This window comes from Parus major, chromosome 5 (genome assembly GCF_001522545.3).
Source record: "Parus major isolate Abel chromosome 5, Parus_major1.1, whole genome shotgun sequence".
In the NCBI taxonomy this organism is placed as follows: domain Eukaryota; kingdom Metazoa; phylum Chordata; class Aves; order Passeriformes; family Paridae; genus Parus; species Parus major.
The window spans coordinates 44589161-44613117 of NC_031774.1; the positions used below are offsets into that span (position 1 = coordinate 44589161).

General features: G+C 34.8%; 1 protein-coding gene across 3 annotated transcripts in view; it reads right to left on the reverse strand.

Moving 5' to 3' along the window:
• Positions 1–23957, reverse strand: part of EML5 (EMAP like 5) — a 102463-nt gene that overhangs the window by 36208 nt on the left and 42298 nt on the right. For all 3 annotated transcript variants that reach the window (XM_015631713.1, XM_015631711.1, XM_015631710.1), the window contains exons 12-26: positions 23363–23469; positions 22839–22957; positions 17025–17211; positions 15197–15302; positions 13865–13958; positions 11990–12090; positions 10974–11176; positions 9751–9862; positions 8667–8794; positions 6856–6997; positions 4944–5096; positions 3996–4127; positions 2592–2680; positions 1707–1883; positions 638–839 (exon numbers count right to left, since the gene is read on the reverse strand). In XM_015631713.1, the coding sequence (XP_015487199.1) occupies positions 638–839; positions 1707–1883; positions 2592–2680; positions 3996–4127; positions 4944–5096; positions 6856–6997; positions 8667–8794; positions 9751–9862; positions 10974–11176; positions 11990–12090; positions 13865–13958; positions 15197–15302; positions 17025–17211; positions 22839–22957; positions 23363–23469 (2052 nt within the window). The remainder of the gene's footprint in view (positions 1–637; positions 840–1706; positions 1884–2591; positions 2681–3995; positions 4128–4943; positions 5097–6855; positions 6998–8666; positions 8795–9750; positions 9863–10973; positions 11177–11989; positions 12091–13864; positions 13959–15196; positions 15303–17024; positions 17212–22838; positions 22958–23362; positions 23470–23957) is intronic.

The window sequence follows — 23957 nt, forward strand, 5'->3', positions numbered from 1 at the left end:
GTTTAAAAATGCTTGAACACTGAGGAATTGACAAGGAGGAAAAACTGCACTTGGGAGAAGACAAAACAAGCCTGGAGGCTCATAAACCCTTTGAATTATAATGTGAAAAAGAAAACGTAAGTATGGAAAAAGCAGAAGAAGTTAATGCTGCAAGATAGAATTAACACTTTGTAACCACTGATGCTGTGTCCTTGAATTAGATGTATAAACATCAGTCTACTTCAATCAGCTATGCTTCCATGTTATGGAAGTAGATGCCATTGCATCAAGATAAGTATGATCTCACATTATACAGATTTCAATATCATTTCTTTAGAATTAGTGACCAAATGTAAACCGTGATGATTCTATTTTAAATATAGATTTAGCTAGGTATAATTGATACCTAATATTTTTCATTTAAAAGATATCAAGAGTCTGTTTATGTACTCTGACTCAAAGCAGTAACTCAAACACTTCATTATTATCTTCACAGCAGTCCTTTCCCCAAAACCAAATTTTATTTAACATTTTTGAGGAGTATTTGCTACTTAAGATAGAAAAAAAATCCATAAATTATTTCTAAATTCGTAGTTTTCCATTAATAAAATCTTCTTGAAATAGCATAATCCAGCTAGTTGTATAAATTATTACTGACCTCCATCTTCTTCAGAATCTAGATCAGACTCCTCACTGTCACACTGCCTGCTATCCCGATGTCCTTCCATCTCATAAGTCCACAGCATTAAGGAGGTGTCTGCTCCTCCAACAGTGACCAACAAACTGTCATCGTACGTCCAGCGGACATTTGTCACATGGGTACTGTGAGCAACATACCTCTTAAACTTCCCAAACTTTCCCTAAGGAGGGGAAAAAAGGCAAAAATCAAATTCCTGCAGTCTGCTAGACAAAACTGAAATGAGTTGCCAATGGACAATGACATCATGTTCTTTACAGCTCATGCTTCAGCTGTTCTGTATTTCATATGATTGTAACACGATTTGCCAAGTGCCCTTCCTATAGCAACTTCATGAAATGTTAATCTTGTCTTTATATCAAGCATGAAAGAACTTTAGTTTATAAACAGATTCCAGCAATAAACACTGGATAGCTTTTCCTAAGAAAGACAATAATCTAACTGAGTTGGAATAAACTTCTCACAGAATATTTTGAGTCAGTACTTGTGCACATCCTTAACATGGGAACATTTCAAAATTGAAGACACATTTACTACCAAATATACAGGAAAACTAGAGGTACTTGAAGAGCAGGAAAAATAGCATGTGCTTCTGGAATGGCTTTTCTATGATGCGTGATTAAATAATATTAAAGGTCTTCATCTTAGGAAAAAAATTACTAATATTGGGCAGAATGAAGGTCCTTAAAATCATGAATTAAATCTAGGTGAGAAAGACATGTTTCATTGTCTTCCAAAGCATTCTCATTCTTAATGTTCTTTCTATTAATTTGCCACAGTCAGCAGCAGGGACACTGCATGAGAGGGCTCTACAGTCTGACCTGGAATGATCATTCTTACTCCTTGAAAGTTTAATGCTCTGCAAACTACATTATTTGCAGTATTACTGCAGTGTAATACTAAATCCTTTCTTTGATCAAAATGAGAAAAATATAAATGCATTATTTTCTTCTGAGTGATGTATTTTCACAGCTTTGAGAAGGTAGATTTATTAATAAATATTTTCTGTAAACAGCTGAAAATTACTTACTTTAGCAGGGTATCGAAACAATTTCACAAATCCAAAATCATCTCCTGTGGCCAATACTTTACTATCACTAGTGAGGCATGAAGCAGTTACATCTGTGACTTCACCAATTATTGGCCAGATCCCTTCACAGCAAGAGCCCAAAACACTTGTCCATGATGCCCAGCCAATCTTTTCTACCTACAAAAACAACCCATTTGAGACATAGCATACTTCTTAGGCATTTTTCTTCCATATTCAATTTCAAGAAAAAGTCCTTGCACTGAAAGATACATCTAAAAGATAGTATTTTAATGTATTAATCACTTATTTTTTTACCATTCAGAATTTTATTTGAGACCTGTAAATTTACTTGTATGAACTTTCAATTCCAAAACTTAAAGAAGTATTTTGAGAATTTTTACCTTAGCTACCCTTTCAGGGTAAAGAAAACAAGTTATATTTTCCAATACTGCCTTTCAGTACTATGGAAAATATCATTTGGAAATTACCCATTTTTGTTCTCTGCCCTATGACACTGCTCTATACCTGAGAAAACAAAATTATATCTGCAATAAACTACTCTTGCCTATATGTATTATGTAAACTGAACAACTCTGCTATATAAAGGCAAACATGAGGTTTTTCACAGCAAGGTGAGGGCTAAGTAATCTGCAATAAGTTTTCAAAGGTGTTTAAGTACCAGAAAAGACACATAGAATTCTAGTGAGATTTTCATGACTAAATCAGTCAAATGTCTATTTCTCTTAATAAAAGAAAAAAAAATATTTTATTATTTAAAAAGTTTAAAATTATAGGTTTATACATCATTCCTTCTTAGGTAGTATAGACGACTGTATCATAACTCTAATTTAACAAACAAATTCAGAAAGCAGTACAGTTCCTCACCTCCAAACTTGGAATAGTCTGTTTTTTTCCCCGAGGGGCTTCAAAAAACAACTGCTCTTTAGCACCAGTGTTGACTTGCAAAAGTTTTCCTGTAAAACATATGACATACACATTGTATGTTAACATAGAAGATTCCATTTTTCAGAAGGAAAAAAGAAAGGTTAGTTTGAAGTTTTTATTGCTAACAGCATTGCATCAATTATTTGCTTCTATTGGAAAAAGCTGAATACATAAATAACGGATCTGGAAGTATGGTCTTCTAAAGAGATCTAAGTCCTTTGACCCCTTAAATTCACAACCCTTTCTCCTCTCTTTGAAAACTGTATTAATTCATTACTTTTCCCTCCTTATTATGACTGTCCCATCAGATAGTAGACAAAATGTACTGGGTGTAATTCAAAGCTTGTTTATGATAACTGGCTATTGATGTGTGTGCTCTTGGGACAGAGGTGATCTTGGCTGATCCCTAGGAGAAGGCTTCTTTACACCCTTTACTACTTCATTTTTGAGGGAAAATCTCAGTACTGTTTCTGTCCTCTTCCTTTTCAAAATTCTCAAAGGAAGCTAACTTAGAACATCCTTCCAATATAAATCAGACTGTTTCAAAATTGATTATGTAGAAGAATAAGAACATGAACAAATAGATTGCATAATTGCACAGCCTTGCTTTTTAATGAAACAGGACTAAATTTAGTATTTTAATTAAACACATATTAATTATGGAACATAATTCCATATAATAATGGAACTCTGTTCTCCCTGGAACAGAGGAAATCTGGTCATTCTGCTATGTGTGACAACAAGAATATGTATTCCTGAGCTACAGATACTACCACATTGTACAGTATATAATTAAAGCATTAGAAACTTAGAATCATAGAATGTTTGGGGTTGGAAAGGACCTTAGAAACCATCTAGTTCAAACCCCTGCCATGAGAGCAAGCTGCTCAGAGCCCCATCCAGCCCAGACTTGACCACCTTCAGAGATGGGACATTCACAGCTTCTCTGAGCAGCCCTTTCCAGTGCCTCCCCACACTTATAATAAAGAATTTCTTCCTAATATCTAATCTAAAGATATCCTCCTTCAGCTTAAGGCCCTTCCCCCTTGTTCCATCACTAACTGCCCTTGTGAAGTCAAATGATAAACAGGAAAGATTTTTTTAAAAATCCAAACAAACCAATCTATAGAGACAAACCATTTTACTTCAAATCACACAAATTCTAAATATGCATTTGACAGTAAAAATCATGGGCTTAATATTTATTCAGATGCTGTGAGAGCATATTTGTAAGCTGAAGAATCAAATCTGTCAGTGACACCACAAATCCATACTATACATGTACTTTATTAGTCTATAATGTCATCAATCTTCCAGTACATTTTTACAATGAATGCTGCTTACCTCTTATGTCCCAGTCCATGTGCGTGATATAGCTGGAGGCTCCCTTGCAGATTCCTACTCTTTTACTGCTCATTACATTGTAAATATCTACAAAGTTGTCACAGGATGCTACAGCTAAGTACTTTCCAGCCCCTAAAACACATCAGAACAAACACAAAACATTTTCAAAATGCTCTGCATATTAAACACATGTAAATTCTGGAATTTAGCTATATGCATCTTTGAATTCTTTGACATCAGCTTGCTAATTTATACATATTCCCCAAAAAACTGATTTTCATATCACATAATCAGCATGAAACATACAACTATGATATCATTACAGTTTCAAACAATAAAAACCATTTGCCAAAATTTTAATCATTTATAGCATTCAGAGAATGGTAAGGCTTAGGGAACCAGAAAGCAATGTTGTATGAGAATTGCTATCAGTTATTTGCATCAAATTTCTCCAACAGATGAGTATTTTAACTGAAGCAGGCTGCACATTTTGGGTTCCTAAAATATTTGTTATGATGTTGGAAAAAAACATAGCCTCACTGGGAGTGCTAATGGGGGAAAAATAAGAAAAAAAAGTTGGCAGAAGTTTCTGGCACATCGGTTTCAAGTGCTCTTATTAGCTACCAGTAACTTCAGTGATGTGCCAAAATTATCCAGCTCATAAAGTGGAACCCTAGGGAGCTGCTGGATGTTCATGATTTAAAACTGACTGCAATATTCAGGAGGTTACTCTAAGCAAATTTATTCCAATAATCTCATCCTTAAACAAGCAACATAGGACTTTACACCATGGTCTTTCAAAATGTTAGTATTAGTTTTGCTGGCCAATTTTTTACATCTAAAAGTACTAAAAATCTTAACTTTTATCTTTTAAATGTGATAAGCCTTACTTGAACAGCCTTGATACTAAAATTTGCATCTAAAAAAATCTAAAAAGAAATCACTTACCAGGAGAAAATCTGATTTCTGAAATAACATCTTTCCTGTGCTGGAAAGAGACCAAATCCTCCAGAGTATCTGCATTAACTATCAAAAAACTTCCATCATTGAGACCAACAGCTAATGCTTTTCCATCAGGAGAAAAGCAGCAACATCTGCCTCCTATGAGAAATAAAAAAATTGCATTCAGATACATTTACAGTGCATTATCCTTCTATCAGATCTATTTTTCCATTAGCAAAGGAAAGCTATTCTTATACTATAAAACTTCTAAGGAAGTTTTCCAGATGCCACCAAAATGATTTCCAAGCTGTGATAGCATACGAATAGGTACGCAGGCCCATTATCTCAGAATTTGCATATTAATTGACATCTGTTCTACATTAGTAATACAAATTAATCACTATTGTCTGTATATTTTTAACTTGACCTCCTTCTCTGTATCTGGTGCTGCCTGCTTGTTCCCATTTGCTCTGATAGGAGAACACAGCTGGAAAAGAACCTATGGGTTCACTGAATTCAGTTATTTGCTATCACAAACAATGAGACATTAAGCTATAGAATCCTTCCAATAAATATGCCAAGTGTTGTTTGAAAAACAGTATAGTTCCCAATTTAAATTTATATATGGTCAACTTACATAGTTTTATTTTCATGCCAGACCTTTCTCTTAATATAAATATTTTCCCCTACTATTTGTTCCTCTGATTAACTTGCAGACAGCAATCCTTTACTTAGATGGCTTCACCACAAGACTTTGCGTTCATTATCCTGTAGTTCCTTTCTCCATTCCCAACTTTTAGTTTAATTGCATTCAGCTGAACACAGATGGGAAAAGCACGCCAAAAATATCCTGATTTTTGTCTTGTAATTTACATGAACACTGCTATATGTCTTGGGAAAAATACCTCACTATCACATGTAATTGTCACCCTGCACTCATCAACATCCTGAGCCTTCTTCTCTTTAAGTTACTCCTGACCTACACAGACATTCTTCTTACAGTCACTGGGTCTTGCCCTTTATCATTAATATTATTTCAATTCCATTACTCAGTTTGCAGAAGTATCCATTTTTTCTGGACAGTACACAGGAACTTTTAAGATTGCCAAAGCATCTCAAAATGTGTCTCATCAGCAAATAGTCATCAGAGAAGATTTTCAGCAAAAATACTCTTAAAAATATTAAGAAATATCAGCTTTAGGACTTGAGCAGAGTTCACCAGCTAGGAATTTTCTTGTTTAATCCCTGCTTGTGTGAGCATCTACATTTACTTTGTCAGTCTAGATCATCTTCAATTAAGCTTCCCATTATGTTTGAATCAAACTGCATTGCTGAATGCCAAACAGATAAAGCCTACTGTATTCCTTTATCTAGCAAAGCATATACAGCATTAGAAGCTTGTCAGGGCCAGTCTCATCTAATCCTTAACAAATCACCTTATTTGATGTCACTTAAAATAGATTTTCCATTTGTCAAAATAGATTTAATTATATCCTAAACAGTAAGTAAAAATTTTATGACATCTCTTTCCTTGACATTCTGGATCCTTCAAGCACTCACAAAGAAGAAAATGTCAACATTTCTTAAGATTTCTTCTAAAAATTTCTAGATACAAAGTCTCAAAAAAGCCTTGTAATATTATAAGCAACATAGCATTTACGTAATAGACTCAACTTTTATTATTAATTCACTGACTTAAATAAGTTACAATTGCAAATAATCTTCAGAACAGTACTATGCAATTTTTTGTACAGATTCATTACCTTAAGGGCTACATAACTCATGAACATAGCATTGATAAAATAATTTGAGCAAAGAAAGTAATTTATTCTGCTTTCAAGTCCTGCTTTCAAAAGATTCATAATGCTTGTAAATGTCAATTGCATCAGTAAATATTTTTTCATACTAAGCATCTTACCCTTTTTCAATTTGCGAACAGCTAACATACAATGGCTGGGAGATAAATCCCATATTCTTAAGGTTTTGTCATCACTTACAGTGGCACAAATAGGTAAATGAGGATGAGTAGCTAGACCCCAAACTTCCCCCTCCATGTGACCCTGAAAAAATACAATTAATCAAATTTTATTTTAAATTTAAATATTAAACAATACATTTAAGAAAGTAAAAATAAAAAATAATTTTAAAAAAGTGCATTATTTAGAAGATAATAAATATCTGAATAAAAACACAGAACGCCTGAAAAAATTCACTCTGCTACTTGTGCAAAATTGTAATAATTTGTTCTACAGAAAACTTCTGCAAAAGGATCCTCACACACATGTATGCCATTGGCAAGGACAGTGGGACTGAGGGCACCCTCAGCATGTTGGCAGGTGACACTACACCAAGTGGTGTGCTCAACTCGCTGCAGGGAGGGAGGGGAGGATCTGTCCAGAGGGACCTGGACAGGCCTGGCAGGTGGAACCATGCAATGAAGCTCAACAAGTGCAAGGTCCTGCATGTGGGTCAGGGCAATCCCAAGCACAGACAGGCTGGGCAGAGAACAGACTTAGAGCAGCCCTGAAGAGAACTTGGAGGTTTTGGTGGACAACAAACTGGCAACGTGCACTTGCAACCCAGAAAGCAAACTGCATCCTGGGCTGCATCAAAAGAAACATGACCAGCAGGTCAAGGGAGGTGGTTCTGTCCCTCTATTCCACTCTGGTCAGACTCCAGTACTGTGTCTGTCGCTGGAGTCCTCAGCACAAGAGAACGTGGACCTGTTGGGATGGGTCCAGAAGAGGGCCACAGAAAGGCTGGTACATCTCTCCTACGAAGTCAGGCTGAGAGAGGAGGGGGTGCTCAGTCTGGAGAAGAGAAGGCTTCAGGGAGGCCTTGTTGCAGCCTCTCAGTACTTAAAGGGGGCTTATGAGGAATAGGGGGACGTTTTTTAGTAAGGCTTGTAGTGACAGGACAAGGGTATTGGGTTTACGGTAAAAGAGGGTAGATTCAGACTAGATAGAAGAAAGAAATTTTGTATGACAAGGGCAGTAAAACACTGGGAGAGCTTGCCCAGAGATGTTGCAGATGCCCCATCCCCAGAAACATCCAAGGTCAGGTTGGATGGAGCTCTGAATAGTGTGATCTGTTTGAAGATGTTCTTGATTACTGCAGGGGGTTTGGACAAGATGACCTTTAAAGGTCCCTTCCAACCCAAACTATTCTATGAACTAGGTTTTTTCTTTACCTTAGGTTCTAATATTTTCTTCTAACAAATACAGTTCTACATGTACTGCACTGGCCACTCAGAAAGGAGAGAATCCAGAGATTTTTACTTAACTATGAAAGAAAATACTATGTTGATGCAATGTGAAAATCTGTTTTGTAGTCAAGCTTAAAAAAATGCAGTTTGGTATGGCAAAACTTTTTTACATAATTACAAGTAAATTCTCAAAACAAATGCCAAGGAGACAACTTTTAAAAATAAGAGTAATTAGTACTCAGGAGAAGTTAATAAGGAATTTGGAGGAGGACCCACTATTTCATACACTTTTCTTATTTTTTCAAAACAGATCTGTGATCTTGGTCTGTTTGGAAGGATGAACTCATTGCCCAAACTAGTAATGAAATTCTGTGTTCTGTCTTGCTCATTAAGGAGTCATAATGGTCTAGTCTAACTAAAAGTGATTCATTAGTAGTTAAAGTGCTTCTTATTGCACAAGTCTTTACTTGAAAAATAAAATTATTTTTGTGGTATGACATATTTGACTGATACTTAACACCTACCTGAACCAGCAGAGTTATTGGTCCACTTTTATCTACCTCCAGTATTTCACCATTCTTTGTGCCCACTAGAATATGACCATGTCCTAACGATATGGCACGTATAGAAGGATTATCTTCTAAGAGGAGACCTAGAACATTAAAATGTTAGAAGATAGGATTCTCAAGTATGCCTTAAAGAGGATTTTTCACGCTTATGCACATGATATTCTCACAGTAGAAAAATCTACTCAGTAATAAACAGTGAAAACATTCCTGCATGAAGCAACATGTCTGGATTCATTTGGGAGGATTTAGCAATGCATCAAGAAGTTTAATCAGCCTGACTGTGCACGTGAAGTATCAACCATAACACCAATTGCTACCAATTATGGTACCTCCAATTCTAGCTTTTTGTAAACAAGCTATGAGAATGAGACACTCTGGAGTACAATGTTTTCATTAATGAGTATTTACATTCATCATGATTGAAAATCATATTGTGTACTGTAGGACACAGCAAACATAATTTTAAGGAAAGGAGATGGAAGAGAAAAAGCTATCCAGAATGAAAATACAGGGAACAATAAATTAGCATTAAGATCAAGAACAAGTGGTATAAACAGGTAAAAATAGAAATGAAAATGTTCTCTAATTACTTCAAAAGACATATGCATTTAAAGAAAATTAACTACAAATACCTTACAAAACTAACCACAGTTCTGAATTCCTTTCTTTCTCCGAAAGATCAGGTAAGAGATTTCATGACCAGAAATATAATAGACTTTTTGCTTGCCACTTTAATACAAAAAAAAACAAAGCAAGAAAACACCTGGATGATAAGAACAGCTAGATCAATTAATTTAGGCTAATTGTAAACTAAATGTTATGATCTGCACCCACCAAATGTGCAAATAGACCCTACAACACACGACTCCTGTACCAACAAAAAAATTTCTTATTTAGAATCAATAAAGCTTAAAAAAATATATTTTAGTATTCATTATGTCAGATGTGGATTCTCTCTTACTGTGGAAAGCAATTTCAAAAAGATTTGAAAGAAAGTACTTTAAAAATAGAACAAAACATAGGATAAAGTCTGTGTTACCTTTGGATCCGGGAGCCAGAGCAGCTCTTTTGATGGCATAGGTTTTGAGACAGCGTTCAAAGGTATCATCCCACAGAGCTACTACCCCATCCTTTCCTCCAGTGACAAATCCCTGGGGGGAAAGAAATAAAAATCACTAGTTATAATTGATTATTATGTTTCCTTAATTTTTCAGTGATTTCTGCCAATACTGAAAATGGACTATAATACAACAGTGCAATGCACAGAGCTACAGATGTTAGAGATGAAAAGAACAGGAGCAACAAAATGAATGATTTCTCCTCCCAATGAAGGCAGCACAGTTCTGTACAGTGCATGTACACAGGCTGGATTTAGAAGTTCTAACCTGGATGCTTCTACCATCCTAGAAAAATAAGATAACCAACATACTATAGTGTTTTCTTTGATATTGAGCATCCATATCCCTTTGGAATTTCTTCTCATTACTCAAAACCAGACTTAGTACTGCAGAAATTTGACTAGTGCTTTTATTTTTCAAATATATGAACATTTGTGCCATTCTGTCTTTAAAAATTATATACAGGTATTTAAAGAAGCAACAGGTATGGTTAATACTGAAATCATCAGTTCTATCCTTCAGAGCACTCAGCTTTTGCAGGATGAATAACATGTGTTGTCCACTGCTGCTTTTCTGAAATGCAGATGTTGGGAGGTGGAGTGACTTGGTCTAACCTAGCAAAACCAACATATACACAACTTTAAAGACACAAATAATCTAACTGGAACACTCATCCATATTTAAGCACATGCTTAAAGGCTTTCTTGGGCTAAAAAGAAGCCAAGAACCTGGAGAAAGTACTTAATGATCTACTGATTGAATTTGTCTATGGGTAGACAGTAATTACAGCACAAAATAGTACAAGTGTGGTCTTCTTCCTCTCTCACAAGCTCACATATTCCATTGAACTTTCTGATGCTTAAATCAGTTACTGTTATTTCTTTAGTAAGAGGTTATGAAAATTACTGAAAAAGATGTCACTGACCACAAGGGATTGAGAAACAGCATGCTACATAACTAGAATAAGAGACCGCATAAACACTATTTTGCACTAAGGTATAAAACACTATTTTGAGTTTGGACCACGCAAGGCTTTTCTTTAATGAAAATAATGATGGATGGATTTCCTGAGTCTGAGAAAAGTTTAGCTTTATCATAGACTTTTTTGTCCAGACATAAAAAAAGCAATGAGCAGTTTATTTACTTTTTCCAATGCGTGCATGCTGAACACAGGACCATCATGTGCTTTGACAGTTTTTATGAGAAACACATCTCTCCAAATACACACATCCCCCGTGGAGGTTCCAGAGAACGCCATCTCTTCTGTCCAGCCATACACTGCACACATCATTGTGTCAGTTCTTCCCAATGCACCTATGCAGCCCTTTCTCCCAATTAGTCCTCCTCCTGGTTCAGACCAAAAACAAGTCATTAGACATCTGCTTGGAATATAGAACTATATAACCATATCCAGAGCAAAAAGTCCTTTTATTTTAGTCCACACATGCTCCCCCAAAAAAATAAGCTTGAGAAGAGATCTCACAAAATAAATTTTATTATTTGTCAACTTTCTCTACAATAAAAAAAACAACTAAACAAAAAAAAAAAACATCCCAAAAACCCACAAAAAAACTCAACCAAACAAAAAAAACCCAACAAAAAACAAAAAAAGAACTAAACCAAAAAATTAAAAAAACAAAACCCAGAAGACTCAGTCTTACTTTTAACTTACTACTTGAATCTGTATTTGAATATGCACATATACCCACATAGACTTATATAGACAAAATGTATTTGTAAACTTGCATCTAAACAAGAAAATTAACATCTGCCACACACAGTTTATAGAAATTACTAATGAATTGTCTGGAAAGAAAAATAAAGTTTAGATCTTCACATCCTACTCTTTTTGTGATGTTCAGTGAGAGGATTTCTAACTTTATTTTAGAGGTTTACTTATAGTAGCCTATGAATAATAGAAATGTTAGATATATAAATTTTGTAATTCTTTTATAGCTAAAATCATTTGGCAGCTATAGCACATGGTAACTTCTGGCTAGAAAGACAGATTTATATCATTACAACAGTATGAAACAGAACAGGGAACCTTCATGTGGTATAACACAAGTCCTTCAGGATCTGACACTTCGTATTGTTGCAAGAAATGCAATAGTTATACTGTCAGTAACAGAAAATGCTCTGATTCTGAAGTGTTCTTACCTGCTCTCCGCCAGAATTTCATGTGTTTAATTCCAACTGTAATCAGTTTATCAGGCATGTAAGGATTAATCTTAACAACAAAAATCTTATCTTTGCTTCCCCTGAAATGCAAAGCAAAATAATTTAAATAAAATATAACTATTATTATTTTTAATAGATTTGGGAGAGTTTTTTTCACTTTATTTTTATGTATACCTGCTCTATACTGCTAATATTTGCTTTCAAATCATTACTTATAGTTTATAGTGAGGAAGTAAAAAGCTAAAGAAGCAAAATACTGAGTGCTGTTCTATTTTCATTACCCTTCAGTTTCCAAGGCAGGTGAGTAATGATGTTACTTCAAAGAGGCACAAGGAGGCATTTTCTTTCCCAAAGAAGATATATTTGCATTTAGTTTGGGTATATGGCATTTAGATCTTTGACAGCTCATAATGACACTTAAAGGAGTAAAGTTACAAATCTTATTTTAAATTTGCTTATTTTGAAAACAAACTGCCCTTGTCATTCACCATTTAGTTGATTTTTCTGTTTTGTTAAAACAAAATTTATGCTGCTATTACATCTTTGGTGGAAATTACAGTTGGTTCTAAAAACATTAAAACCTCTTGTGTTTTATATTTCTTACTATGTTTTTATAAAACTAATTCTCTGTTTCAGTCCTACAGTTTGAACAACAGCTTTCAACTATGTTTGCTATCTATGCAAAGCAATGTTTACAGATTATTTTTCTTTACTTAAAATGCAGAAGAGTGCCCAATCCCTAATTTTTGTTCCCTGTTCCAAAGTGGGAATAATCTTTGTTTTTCTGTCCTTTCAGACCACTTGATGAACCAGTGGCTGAAAGCATGAAACAGTTTCTTTCCAAACTCAAAGCCATCTTCAAAATACAGATGCTGCTCTCAAAAATTCTGATCAATTTTTTTGATCAGATTTCATCTCTTCCCATCCTTTGTGTGGGTGGGAGAAACAAAACAAAAGAAAAAAAATTAGGTGAAAGGCAGACAAATGTCTTCGGAGAAGCCAAGCTTTTGACAAGTAACTGGGAAGGGAGTATCCTTCTTTATCTACATCATCTACACAGAATTTTTATTCTTCAGTTGATAAGAAATTCAACATGTATTTAAAAATAAAATGAGAGTAAATGAAATTAAAGAGCAATAATGACTTAATGGATGAAAGGGAAGCTGAAACTTTTTTAATTGTACTGCAGAGAGTAATAAATATTTTTAAAATCTACCTAGAACACTGTTCAGAGTATAATCACTGAATCCAGACAGAATGGGACAAAACCCACCCAACACTACTGCTCAATTTTAAGCAACAGATCTTTAGGAAAAAAAAAAAGTCAAAGGTTTAAATAACATTACTCAAAATTAGAAATAGGATTCTATATTGTAGATTAAAACTATTTAATAAACATATATTAAATAATCTGTGAAGACACAAAGAAACTTCCGAAATATTTAACCTTTGCATGTTACTCAGTCCAATTTCCTGTTCAAAGCAGAGCTGACTTCAGAGTTAGATTAGACTGGTCATGACTCAGGAGGGAAAAGGAAAGAACCCTGAAGAAAAAGGAACTCTGCATAACAACTGCAAATTCCTATCCCAAGAAAGGTGTGACCTCTGAAGAAAAAGATCTGAACACACGATCTTTAAGTTCTTGTTGAATATCAGACCTTAATTTACTTCTTCCACAGAAGAAGTAAATTAAGGTCTGATGAACCAGAAAACATGACATAAAAGTTACTGCCTGCATCACTTATGCAATAGAAACTGTTAATTAATTAGAAGACTCTTATTCTTTAATGAATATATTTTCCTTTCATTTGATAGTAAATCTAGGTACAGATTTTGAAGCAGTTAAATTCCTACCTTACTGCTGAAAGCTTTTCTCCTTTCTTCCAATCCCAGAGTACAATAGTGTGATTGTCATCTATTCCAACAGAAGCCAATCGTTTCCCATCCGCTAGAATAATAAATTTATTTTTAAGAGAGTAGATAGATAACTATGTTACAATAATAAGAAACAATATTAAAAAGGTAATAACTTCACAAATAATATAACAAGAATGTATAAACAAATAAAAAAGCTTATGATATTTTTAGAGATATATTTTATCATCCATTTGCTTTTAAACTTGGATAAAGTGTAGGACTAAATGACCCTGTCTCAAATTTGAATGTAGAGGCTCTCTGTTCATATTAAATCTCTTGTTCAATTAGCTGCTGGCATAGTTGCACAACAACATTCACCACAGTCTGTTCTTGTGAAAACTTTATGTTCACTCTGAAAATCTCTGTTCATTTCTGAATGGGAAAGCCATACAATGAAATTTGTGAAATGCCCTTAAGCTTAGTAGTACTATGAAGTCTTGGAAAAGTTTTGACACATAATCCACATTAACCTTCAATAAACAAGCTGTTTGTGCTCACTCAAGATCAGTGACTTTCTGACATGTATCCATTTTTGGAATTGCTATATATCCATGCCAGAATTTGAGAAATGAGATTCATATCTTGAAAAAGGAGAAACAAAAGTAAGAAGCATCACAGGCCACAAATCATTCATCTTTGTGATCACACATCTTCACTGTGAGTTCAGAGATCTTATCCAGTAAATCCAAAAAATTAAAGTATTACAAGAAGCTAGTGGAGGAGAGGAAATTTAATATTGGTACAAGAATTCAGTGTAGGGGGTGTAAAAATTGCAAGGGATTTAACTGATTATGTTAGTTTAAGGTGAAGAGAGAGCCTGTGTTTCTGACCAGAACAACCCCCTGAGTGGAAATCCTGAATGTATCAGTGTGCAACCCACATGGCCTTCAGGATTTCATTTAAAAAAGAAAAAGCTGCACACCTGATGAATTTTCTCAAAACTCTTCTTACACATTTGCAAAAGCAGACACAACAATCCAGATCTGTGCACCTGCCTCGTACAACCAAAAGAGATTCTGAAGTGCTCACTCAGCTGTCAAACAGGACAGAACCTGTTCTTGCATTTCCTGTGTGCAAGATTCCAAAGGAGGTCCTTCTAATGAAGGTTCATTTTAAAACAGTGGCTCTCATTTGACATTGAAGGCTGGGGAATATTTTCAATGCAAAATTTTCAGTGTAAAGGAATCCCCAGTTTCTCACTAGAACTGATTATTTTGTACTTTCACACAGAAAAGGAAAAGTGTAAATAAATAAATAAATACTTATTACCTGAAAAATCAACAGCACAAACACCATACTGGTGATAGCCCTTTAATACTGAGAGTGGCTTTATTGTTTCTGTATCCCAAATGTGTATTGAGGAATCACGACCAACCTGAAAGTATACACATTCATAGCCTTTTTTTTAAAATTTCTCCTTTATTTTACACAGTTGTTTTAAACACAAGTTAGATTCTACACAGTTATTTTAAACAGTTGTTTAAAAAGAATACTTCAAAAACTGTTTGAAAAGAAAATACACTGATAGAATTTTCCTAGTATTACAGCTGTCTGGCTAGATGAACATTATTCTTTTTGCTGCTTCCCAAATATGACTTCCCAGCTGATTTAGGCACAGTAATCACAATTAACTGAAGTCCTCCTGGCAGCAGGGGAGAGGGGGAAAAAGCCCTTCATTGATTGCACTGTAGCATATTTATTCCATCAATTTTTCATCAATCATTCCCTGTCTAAAAATAAAAGGTTATTTTTATCGCTAGTATGTCAGCTTCTCTACGTTTCAGAAATCAAGGTGACTTCTGCTGCTTTCTAGTGTCATTATAAGGTAGATTCTAATACACTGATAACTGTGGAATAATTTCCACTAGAATGCACTAATGTAGGTAACTAACCTGGTAAGAAATGCAATATAGCTTATTCTTTTCAGCTATGTACAAAAGCATCACTAGTCAGCACTAAAAAAGATTATTTGCTATTCCAAGGGTTTAGCACCTCAGTGCACAAATAGAAAGATTGGAAAACTAGAACAAAACTCTTGCATTTAAGGCTCAGAAAAAGTAGGATCTATTTCTGGTTTTGTCACAGACTTGAGATATTTGTAAAGCTTTTCAGAACTTTCAGGAAGATCTGAACCAGGGTGGCATGAAGAATTTGATTACTGCATTACCTATACAACATACATATAATACAGTATATAATGAAGTGTGTCTTTCTGCTGATAGCGTAAGTTATTGTAAATTCAGGGACATTTTTATTCATAGCTTTACTACTCCAAAATTAAATCAACTCAATTCTTATATTTAGGGCTGATTTCTTAACAGACCTACAGAGTTACATTAATTTCAACATTTCTGTAGAAATCAAGAGCATAATAAACAGTAGTTTATTTCTATTTAAGAATTCAGTTCACATATTTCCCAATTTATTATACAATAACAAGGGCAGGAACAATAAAAATGATAAGCATAAATAAAAAACCCCGAAACATGAGCTTAAACCTTCAAGTCCTAGTATATAATTATTTACTGGATGACTTGCTTGAAAACATGAGTGAAAATAATCTACCTAAAATAACTGTCTGGCTAAAGATAAAATTAACTATTATTAGTATGAATGAACTTGAGCAACATACATCCCTTTGTTGCATGCACAAACAGTCCACTGTTTGTGTATAGGTGATAATGAAAAATATAATGCTTTAAAATGGAATGCCAGACTATAACAACAACAGCTCACTTCATACTACAAAATAGTAAATGAATGCAATGCTAATGTAGCTAACCTCACAAACAAGATATTAAAAAATCTTCACATTTCCTCCACCTGTTATCAAGAAGCTGCAACATAATGCTGAATAAAAAATATTAATCTGGTCTTAGTTTTAAATGAGGTTCAGAAAAACTATGGAATCTTACCATAATATAAATAACTGTAAAAAACACTTCTGTGTCAGGTTTTTGCCATGATTCCATCTACAACAGAAATGCAATCCTTCACCTGAATAAATGTACACTGGATGCTTTTCCCCCAAGACCTCCAAGGCCGTCTAAAGCAGTAACAACTTCAGATTGTTATTGCAGATAAACATGAATCCTACCTGGCCTGTTGCCACATAGTCCTTTAAGGGATGAATAGCAAGGCAAAGAATGTCATCATCATGACCCAGATAGAAGCGCTGTGTGTTCTGCTGCCGGTTGTACACCACTCCCACTGCTGCCACATGGTATACGATTTCACCCGTCTGCGTGTAAAAGAGATTGCTTCGACAGTCGTAACCTCTGTAACTAATTAAACAAAAAAGGTTTGTTCACCAAAGTCGTAAACATATATGCTGAAACTGAGGTACTATTGTGCTGGATGAATTTTGTGTGTGTAAAACTCACATTACTTACCAATTACTGTTTTGGTGCTTTAAAATTATGAATATGCTTTCCCGATCTTAAAAGAACACCGATTTATCAATCTATTTTACTAGTCAGACATCAGTACTACAAGCACTACTTTAAAAGTGGCACCTAATTTTTATTTTCCACAGCTAGTTTAGAAGAGAAAGTAATAGCTAGTAATTTTTTCAGACCACATGGAGAAGTTGGGCATGCAACATGTAGTTAAGTGAAGTAGAAAATGTTCAAAGTATTACTTTTGTCTATTTCTTACTGCTCAAAAATAAGGCAACAAAACATGATAGTTTCTGGAAACTTGTTACAGAAAACAAACACATAATTTTTTTCTAGAACAGCTTCTTTTTTTGAAGGAAAACCTGTCTGCCTTCTTAGTGGTACAGGAACTGGCATGAGCAGGCCAATTCCCAGCTGAGGTCTGTATGCACTATCTCATTACACTCATTTCTTCCTAGGTGTGACTAAGATCATGAAGTTACATACATCTTTCCCTATGTACTCAGCACAACCATTTGCACTGGGGAAGTAATGAATCTGTATGCCAGATGACCAACTTTAATGAATATTCCAAAAACCATGGATCCATGTTCATTAACACTAGATCTATGCTTTACTGGAAAACAACAGAGCACAAACTTGGAGCAGATTTGAATACAGTGTATTTCTGTTGGCTCACCTAATTTACACACAGTGAATGGTACTTGTGTCATTGTATGTGATTAGAGAAAAATTATTGTCACACAAAGTCTTTAAACAGACCAGCCAATAATCCAAGTCCACTGCTCCCCAGAAGAATATTGTTCTTCATGAACGTGGATCTCAAACTTTTGGAAGATCATGAAATTCCTCCCTGCCCAGTTCTCTAACCTGTCCAGGTCCCTCCAGATGGCAGCACAGCCATCAGGTCTGCCAGCCCCTCCTCCCAGCTTTGTACTGTCTGCCATACTCTGAAGTCCAAAGCTGGGTCTCATTAGATAAAAGAAAAAAAAAAAAAAAAGAAGTGAACTTCTTAAACCAGCAGAAATTGTGATAGCACGGAAATAAAGCCTTTAAATAAGACTCCTTTCAACTCACTGTTTAGATTGGTATTCTTAACTTCAGACTTGGTCCTAGTTCAGCAACTTTTCAGTGTCTCCTGAGTTACTGTCCCTTCAATGTCTTTAGCAGAATCTCTCTTCCCATTTGATCTGAGGCTCAGGTATGTCTGCTCCCTGCTCTTCTCAAAGTGGCCAACAACTTAGACTCACAATACAGGTGCAGGCTTTTGAGTCCTGCTTTGCTCTCCCTCCACCCACATCCTTCACTAACCACCTTCCCCTGCAGCAGCATGTGCAGATGTTCTGAAGCTGATTTCTGCCTAACCCAAAGTGCTGTCTGCTTGCAGTTTTCTTAGATGTACAGCCCCTAGGTTTTTAAGGAACAGGATATACAGTGGCCTACAGTAACTGCGAAGAAAGAAAACAAAAATAACCTATGACAGTATGTAACATCACCATTTTAAGTACATGACAACAGTTGGTGAGGGGCAGGGATTATAAAGGCAGGCACAGAGCTAAAGAAAGTACCTGAACCTATTGTTCCTCAGACATCATTTTCCTGCGCTTCACTCTGCACCGTGCTCTGCTAAACATACTGGATTTTGTTTGCAAGCACAGAGTAGTTTTAAAAAAATAAAGACCAAATATGCACCCTAAAGGAGAATACTAAAAAAAAACAAAAAACAACAACAACAAAAAACCAACATCTATGGAAACATGCATGCTGAAAGAAATAATGGACATTGAGCAATTTCTTGCAAGCTTAGCAGTCACGTATAAAAATAAAAGGCATGAAGAACCCATGAAAAAGGGTTTCAGGTCTTCCAACATTCAACCCAGAAACTCAAATACTCCCACCTCATCATAAAAATTGCCTATATACCCTAAATTAAACATAGTGAAACTGATACTTTAATGCCATGTAGCACAGGACAACTCAAAATACCCAAAATGTATCTAGGATGCAGGAAAATAGTTCTCATTACTCATCACTTCTTGTGATAGAAGTTAATTTTACTTAATTTCTTCTAGTTACTACAAAAATTAGTACAATCAATTATTTACAATTAAAATACATCATATTTTGCCAAAATATCAAGCAGCATCAATGAAGACTCTCTGTCACCCAATTAAACACATTTGGTGTCCTTCCTACATGCCAGTTTACTAACTCCTTGACAATACAAGGACTTTTCACCAGAGAGAAACTGATGGGCCTTGGTTAAACAGCAATGAAAATAAGCATATTTCAATGTGGAAGATCATTCCCTAAGAATATTCTACACAGTTCCAAAATACTTCCATCTCTGTTTTATTAAACCAATTTAGAACTGCGATTACTAGCTAACCTCTGAAAAAGCATTAAGAGAAATAATTTATTCACGTGCAGAAAACAAACCAAAGAAACTTACAAGGCATCTTGATTAGCAACTATAAATTAAATGATAATGAAAGCAATACTGTAGTTACAGGATAATATATAGCAAGCACAATAAAAATAAGACTGCATTCTGCCATAGTTATTATCCAGGATTGATTCAAGTTAATATGACAGTAACTGTCAGAAGAAGATGTAGCTTCCTCAGTGCTACATAGGGAAAAAAATTTGCCAAAATCATGAATAGCTGGGGCTGCATTCAATTTGAGGTTAAGACATGTAAACATACATGTTCACATGTTTGTTAGGTACATTAACTCCTACATTTTAATCAACAGTGTTGTCAATGCAATAAGCTGAACCTGCAGGACTGCTCAGCTGGTGAGCCATCAGCATTTCATTTTACCTGAGCCAAATCACTCCTTATGCTCCACTGGCTACCAACTGGATATCCAATAACTGTGATGGAAATTAAGACATAAAACCATCTCCTTTTGGGCATATCACTGTGACTTCTGTAACCTGAAGCTGAATCCTACCCACATTTGCAAGGTATGCATCTATATCCAACTAACAGGCAACTTCACAAGTACTGTCCTCTCTGGGAAAAGAGTCTATGTCCATAGCTGGTCTAATGCTGTAGGAGTTTCAAAATTTGCATGTTACTCTTCAAAGTATATGGAGGAAGTTTCCATGTGTAAACCAACCCTCCCCTAAAAATCTTTAGAAGAACCAAATGTCAAAACTGATATGATTAAGAACAGAGTCTTTAGTACAAAGGTGCAGACTTATATTTTTTTAAAATATATTCTGCATAGAAGTAGTTTTCTCAAGAGAACCCACTCATAGGCTATTCCCTTCAGACAGTATTTGTAGGCAGTTGTAGGAATCCATGCAAGGTGTTATAAGGCTCAACTTTCAAAGCATTCCCATATCGTCTTGAAACTGCTACCAAATTTCATCTTACAGCAAGGTTAATTCAGTGGATACCCTAAAACTCTAACTAGATTGTACTTAAACACTTTGAATATTGAAAAATCATTCTATAATTCTACGAATATTCAAAAATACAAGAAATAATTTGTGTGAAATTAGCAACAGAGCTCTGAGAGAATATGGGGCATGAGTATTACATGTGCATTCTTATTTCCTGCCAGCAAAAAGAAGTCATAATAAGCATTGAGTCCAAGAAAAAGGTTCATCTGAGTAGTTCATGTTTCCGAACCACCACCCTGCCAAAGACATGGCAGAATTAAAATACAGGAATAGTCAAAAAGAGGCCAAATTTGTACACCAATTTAACATCCTGTTTCTGATCATAACTGTGCCAGATCTCTTAGAGAAAGACACACTTAAACCTCTTAACAGAAGTTCTTTCCATATCTGTGTTAGTCAGAAGCTGGCTCACATACTCTGAATTTTATTCCCTTCCAAATCAGGAAGTAACCAGAGGTTTAAGATATTACATACAGGTTATCAAGAAATTTTTAAAAATTTGTCTTTCAAGGCAGTTGACAAATTCAAAACACAAGACCAACAAGCTCAAAAACAAAGAAAAGAAAAAGAGCTGCTGATTCCCCTAATTAAAAAAGCACCACTTCTTACATTCTCAAGAAACATCCAAGACATTTCCATTGCAGCTAGAGAAAGATGAAGCAAAGCAGACTTCCTGAATCAGAGAATATGCCTATTACTCACTTGGATGTGGGTCACTTTAAAGTTAACAGCCTGGACATTGAGAAAAATCTGTTGTTCAGCATGGATTCTTCATTAGTTTTCTTGATGCCCATTGGGTAACCAGACAGAACTCAACAGGACATTCTACTTCTGGTCATTCCTGGATATTCTGGTCAAGCTTCACTTCTGTTGTGAAGGAAATAACAATAATACCAAAGATCCAGGGCCCTTGCTTGTGCTACATCTTCTTCAGGATCATTTGGTTTTAGTCTTAGACCAAATTTTAAAGACTACATACAGCAGCTACCCACCTTAATGCATTTTCTATACAGATATAAAAATCCTCAATTCTGAATTCTGGAGCACCAAAAAGTGAAATAAAAAACCCCAACTCTGTACCAAGCTTCCCAGTTGTCATTATTTCCAAAGCTACTACTCTACATGCATTAGATTGCATGTCTTCTGCAGACAAAATTGCTGATTTGAATATTAACTATTCTTAGCCAATTAATCTATTAAGCATTCCATGTGGAGACCTACTAAAATTGTTTAAGTGCCATTATAAAGACAGACAGTATCAGTAACTTCTCCCTGCATTTAGAAAAAATAAGCTGTATTCCTGCAAAGAGGTATCTTCTGAAAGGAAAACTTGACTTGCAACATCTTACCTGAGTAAAGGCTTTGGTTTTGCTTTATATCAAGAGAATTCATATTTCTGATCATTATTCTAATGCAGTAACATCTAGTACCAGTTTGCTTTAAAACACCACATCTTGTTTCTGATAAAAATTCTTCACTTATGAAGAATTATGGGAAACTACTAATCCTAATGATGAAATCGTAAGATTTCAGGATGCATCCAAATGTCATTCTCAAATGAGCTACTCAAATTAGCACCAAAGAGAATAAATTAATTTTTAACAAACTCACAAGACCTATTAAGAATTACATTTAATTCCTAAACTAAGACAGGAATATGTAAGTTGTTTCAGACTAGGTACAAACAGTTTATAAATTTTTTACTATTATTTTAATAAATTACTGCTAGAAACACCACTTTGTCCAGAACCCAGTCATCTTCAATGACAGAGTTTTTGTTCTAGGTATCAAAATCATACATCAAAGAGAACTACTGAAAAGTATGGGTGAGATTACTGAATACTTTATTTAGTCACCTGTATTCAAGCAATAGGTACCAGCTAAAGTTTGAGTGCAAATTCACTTCAGAATTCACATGTAGAATTAGTATGCTGGCATTAAAGCTTTCTATTTATTTAGTGCAAATTTATTTCTACGGATATAAATGAAATAGCAAATCATAAAGCAACAGATATAAAAGCCTTTAATCAGATTATTGAATTATAAACACAAAGTCAAATAGTCTGCTTGTATATTTTAAAGAATCCTAGTTTGCATACCCATGAACAAAATGTAGTCTTATACTGTTCCCTGGAGCTCGCTCACGTCTCTTAGAAGCTGCACTTTTTCTTTTTTCTTTGCATTGCTCTTTAAGTTGAGGTAGATCTTCTTTGTAAACCTTTAAGAAAAAGCATACTTAAAATTTAGATAAATCATCAGAAAAACATGTTTCTGAGAATTCAGCTGCTGCTATCACTCATGAAAATGGTATTCTGACAGAACTGAAAAAACCCTCCTAGACCTATAGCTGGTGACTATATAGTGCAACTTGGTTTTAAATTGCATTCTAGGATTGCGTGTAATAATTTTTATCTGTTAATATTAACATCTTACTTGTAATTATTAATTAATAATTATATTTTAATAACCTTGAATCCTTCTGAAAACATCAAGTAACAAAAATTCTAAAGGATTTGGTAAGTTCTCATGCAGTCTCCCCAATTTTGAGATTTCAACAGTCCTCATAAATGACCAACTTAAACCCTAGGAAGCTTCCAACTGCCATTAAAACTAAAATCTTTACCTGTCGACGATAGGTGATCTGTGTCTCTTGTTCAATTTCAGAGTCCAGCTCTGGAACATCAGATTGATCTGAATCTGATTCATCACTATTAGAATCAACCAGACTCTCTATCACCAAGAAAAAAGAAATAAAAAATTAAGCAACTTCAATTACCAGCCAGAAAGTTTAAACTAACTGCTTAAAGTTTCTGATTTGATAATCAATGCTTATGTTAACTACAACATAAACTGTTAATAATTGACAGGAACAATTTTGCTGCTGCATAAAAAATAAGCCATAAATATGATAATTTTGGGTGTTGGAGTGAGTTAGTTTTTATTAAATAATAATATTTCATCATCTCTAATGTTAGGAGGAAAGGGAAAAAAAAAAGATAATGAAATAATCAGTACAAAGCAGAAACTAGCACTTGCACAAAATTAACAAATGGTCCAAAGCAAAACTTACGTTAAAGTGAGACACCAATGTAAGTAGAAATTATTCAAGTAAGTTAGGGGGAGTGAAAAAATTATAGATGGGAAAAAAGAGACAAAATTTTTTGTGACTGCAGAGAAAAAGGGCAGTCATGTAAAGTTTAACATGTAGGAAAATTATT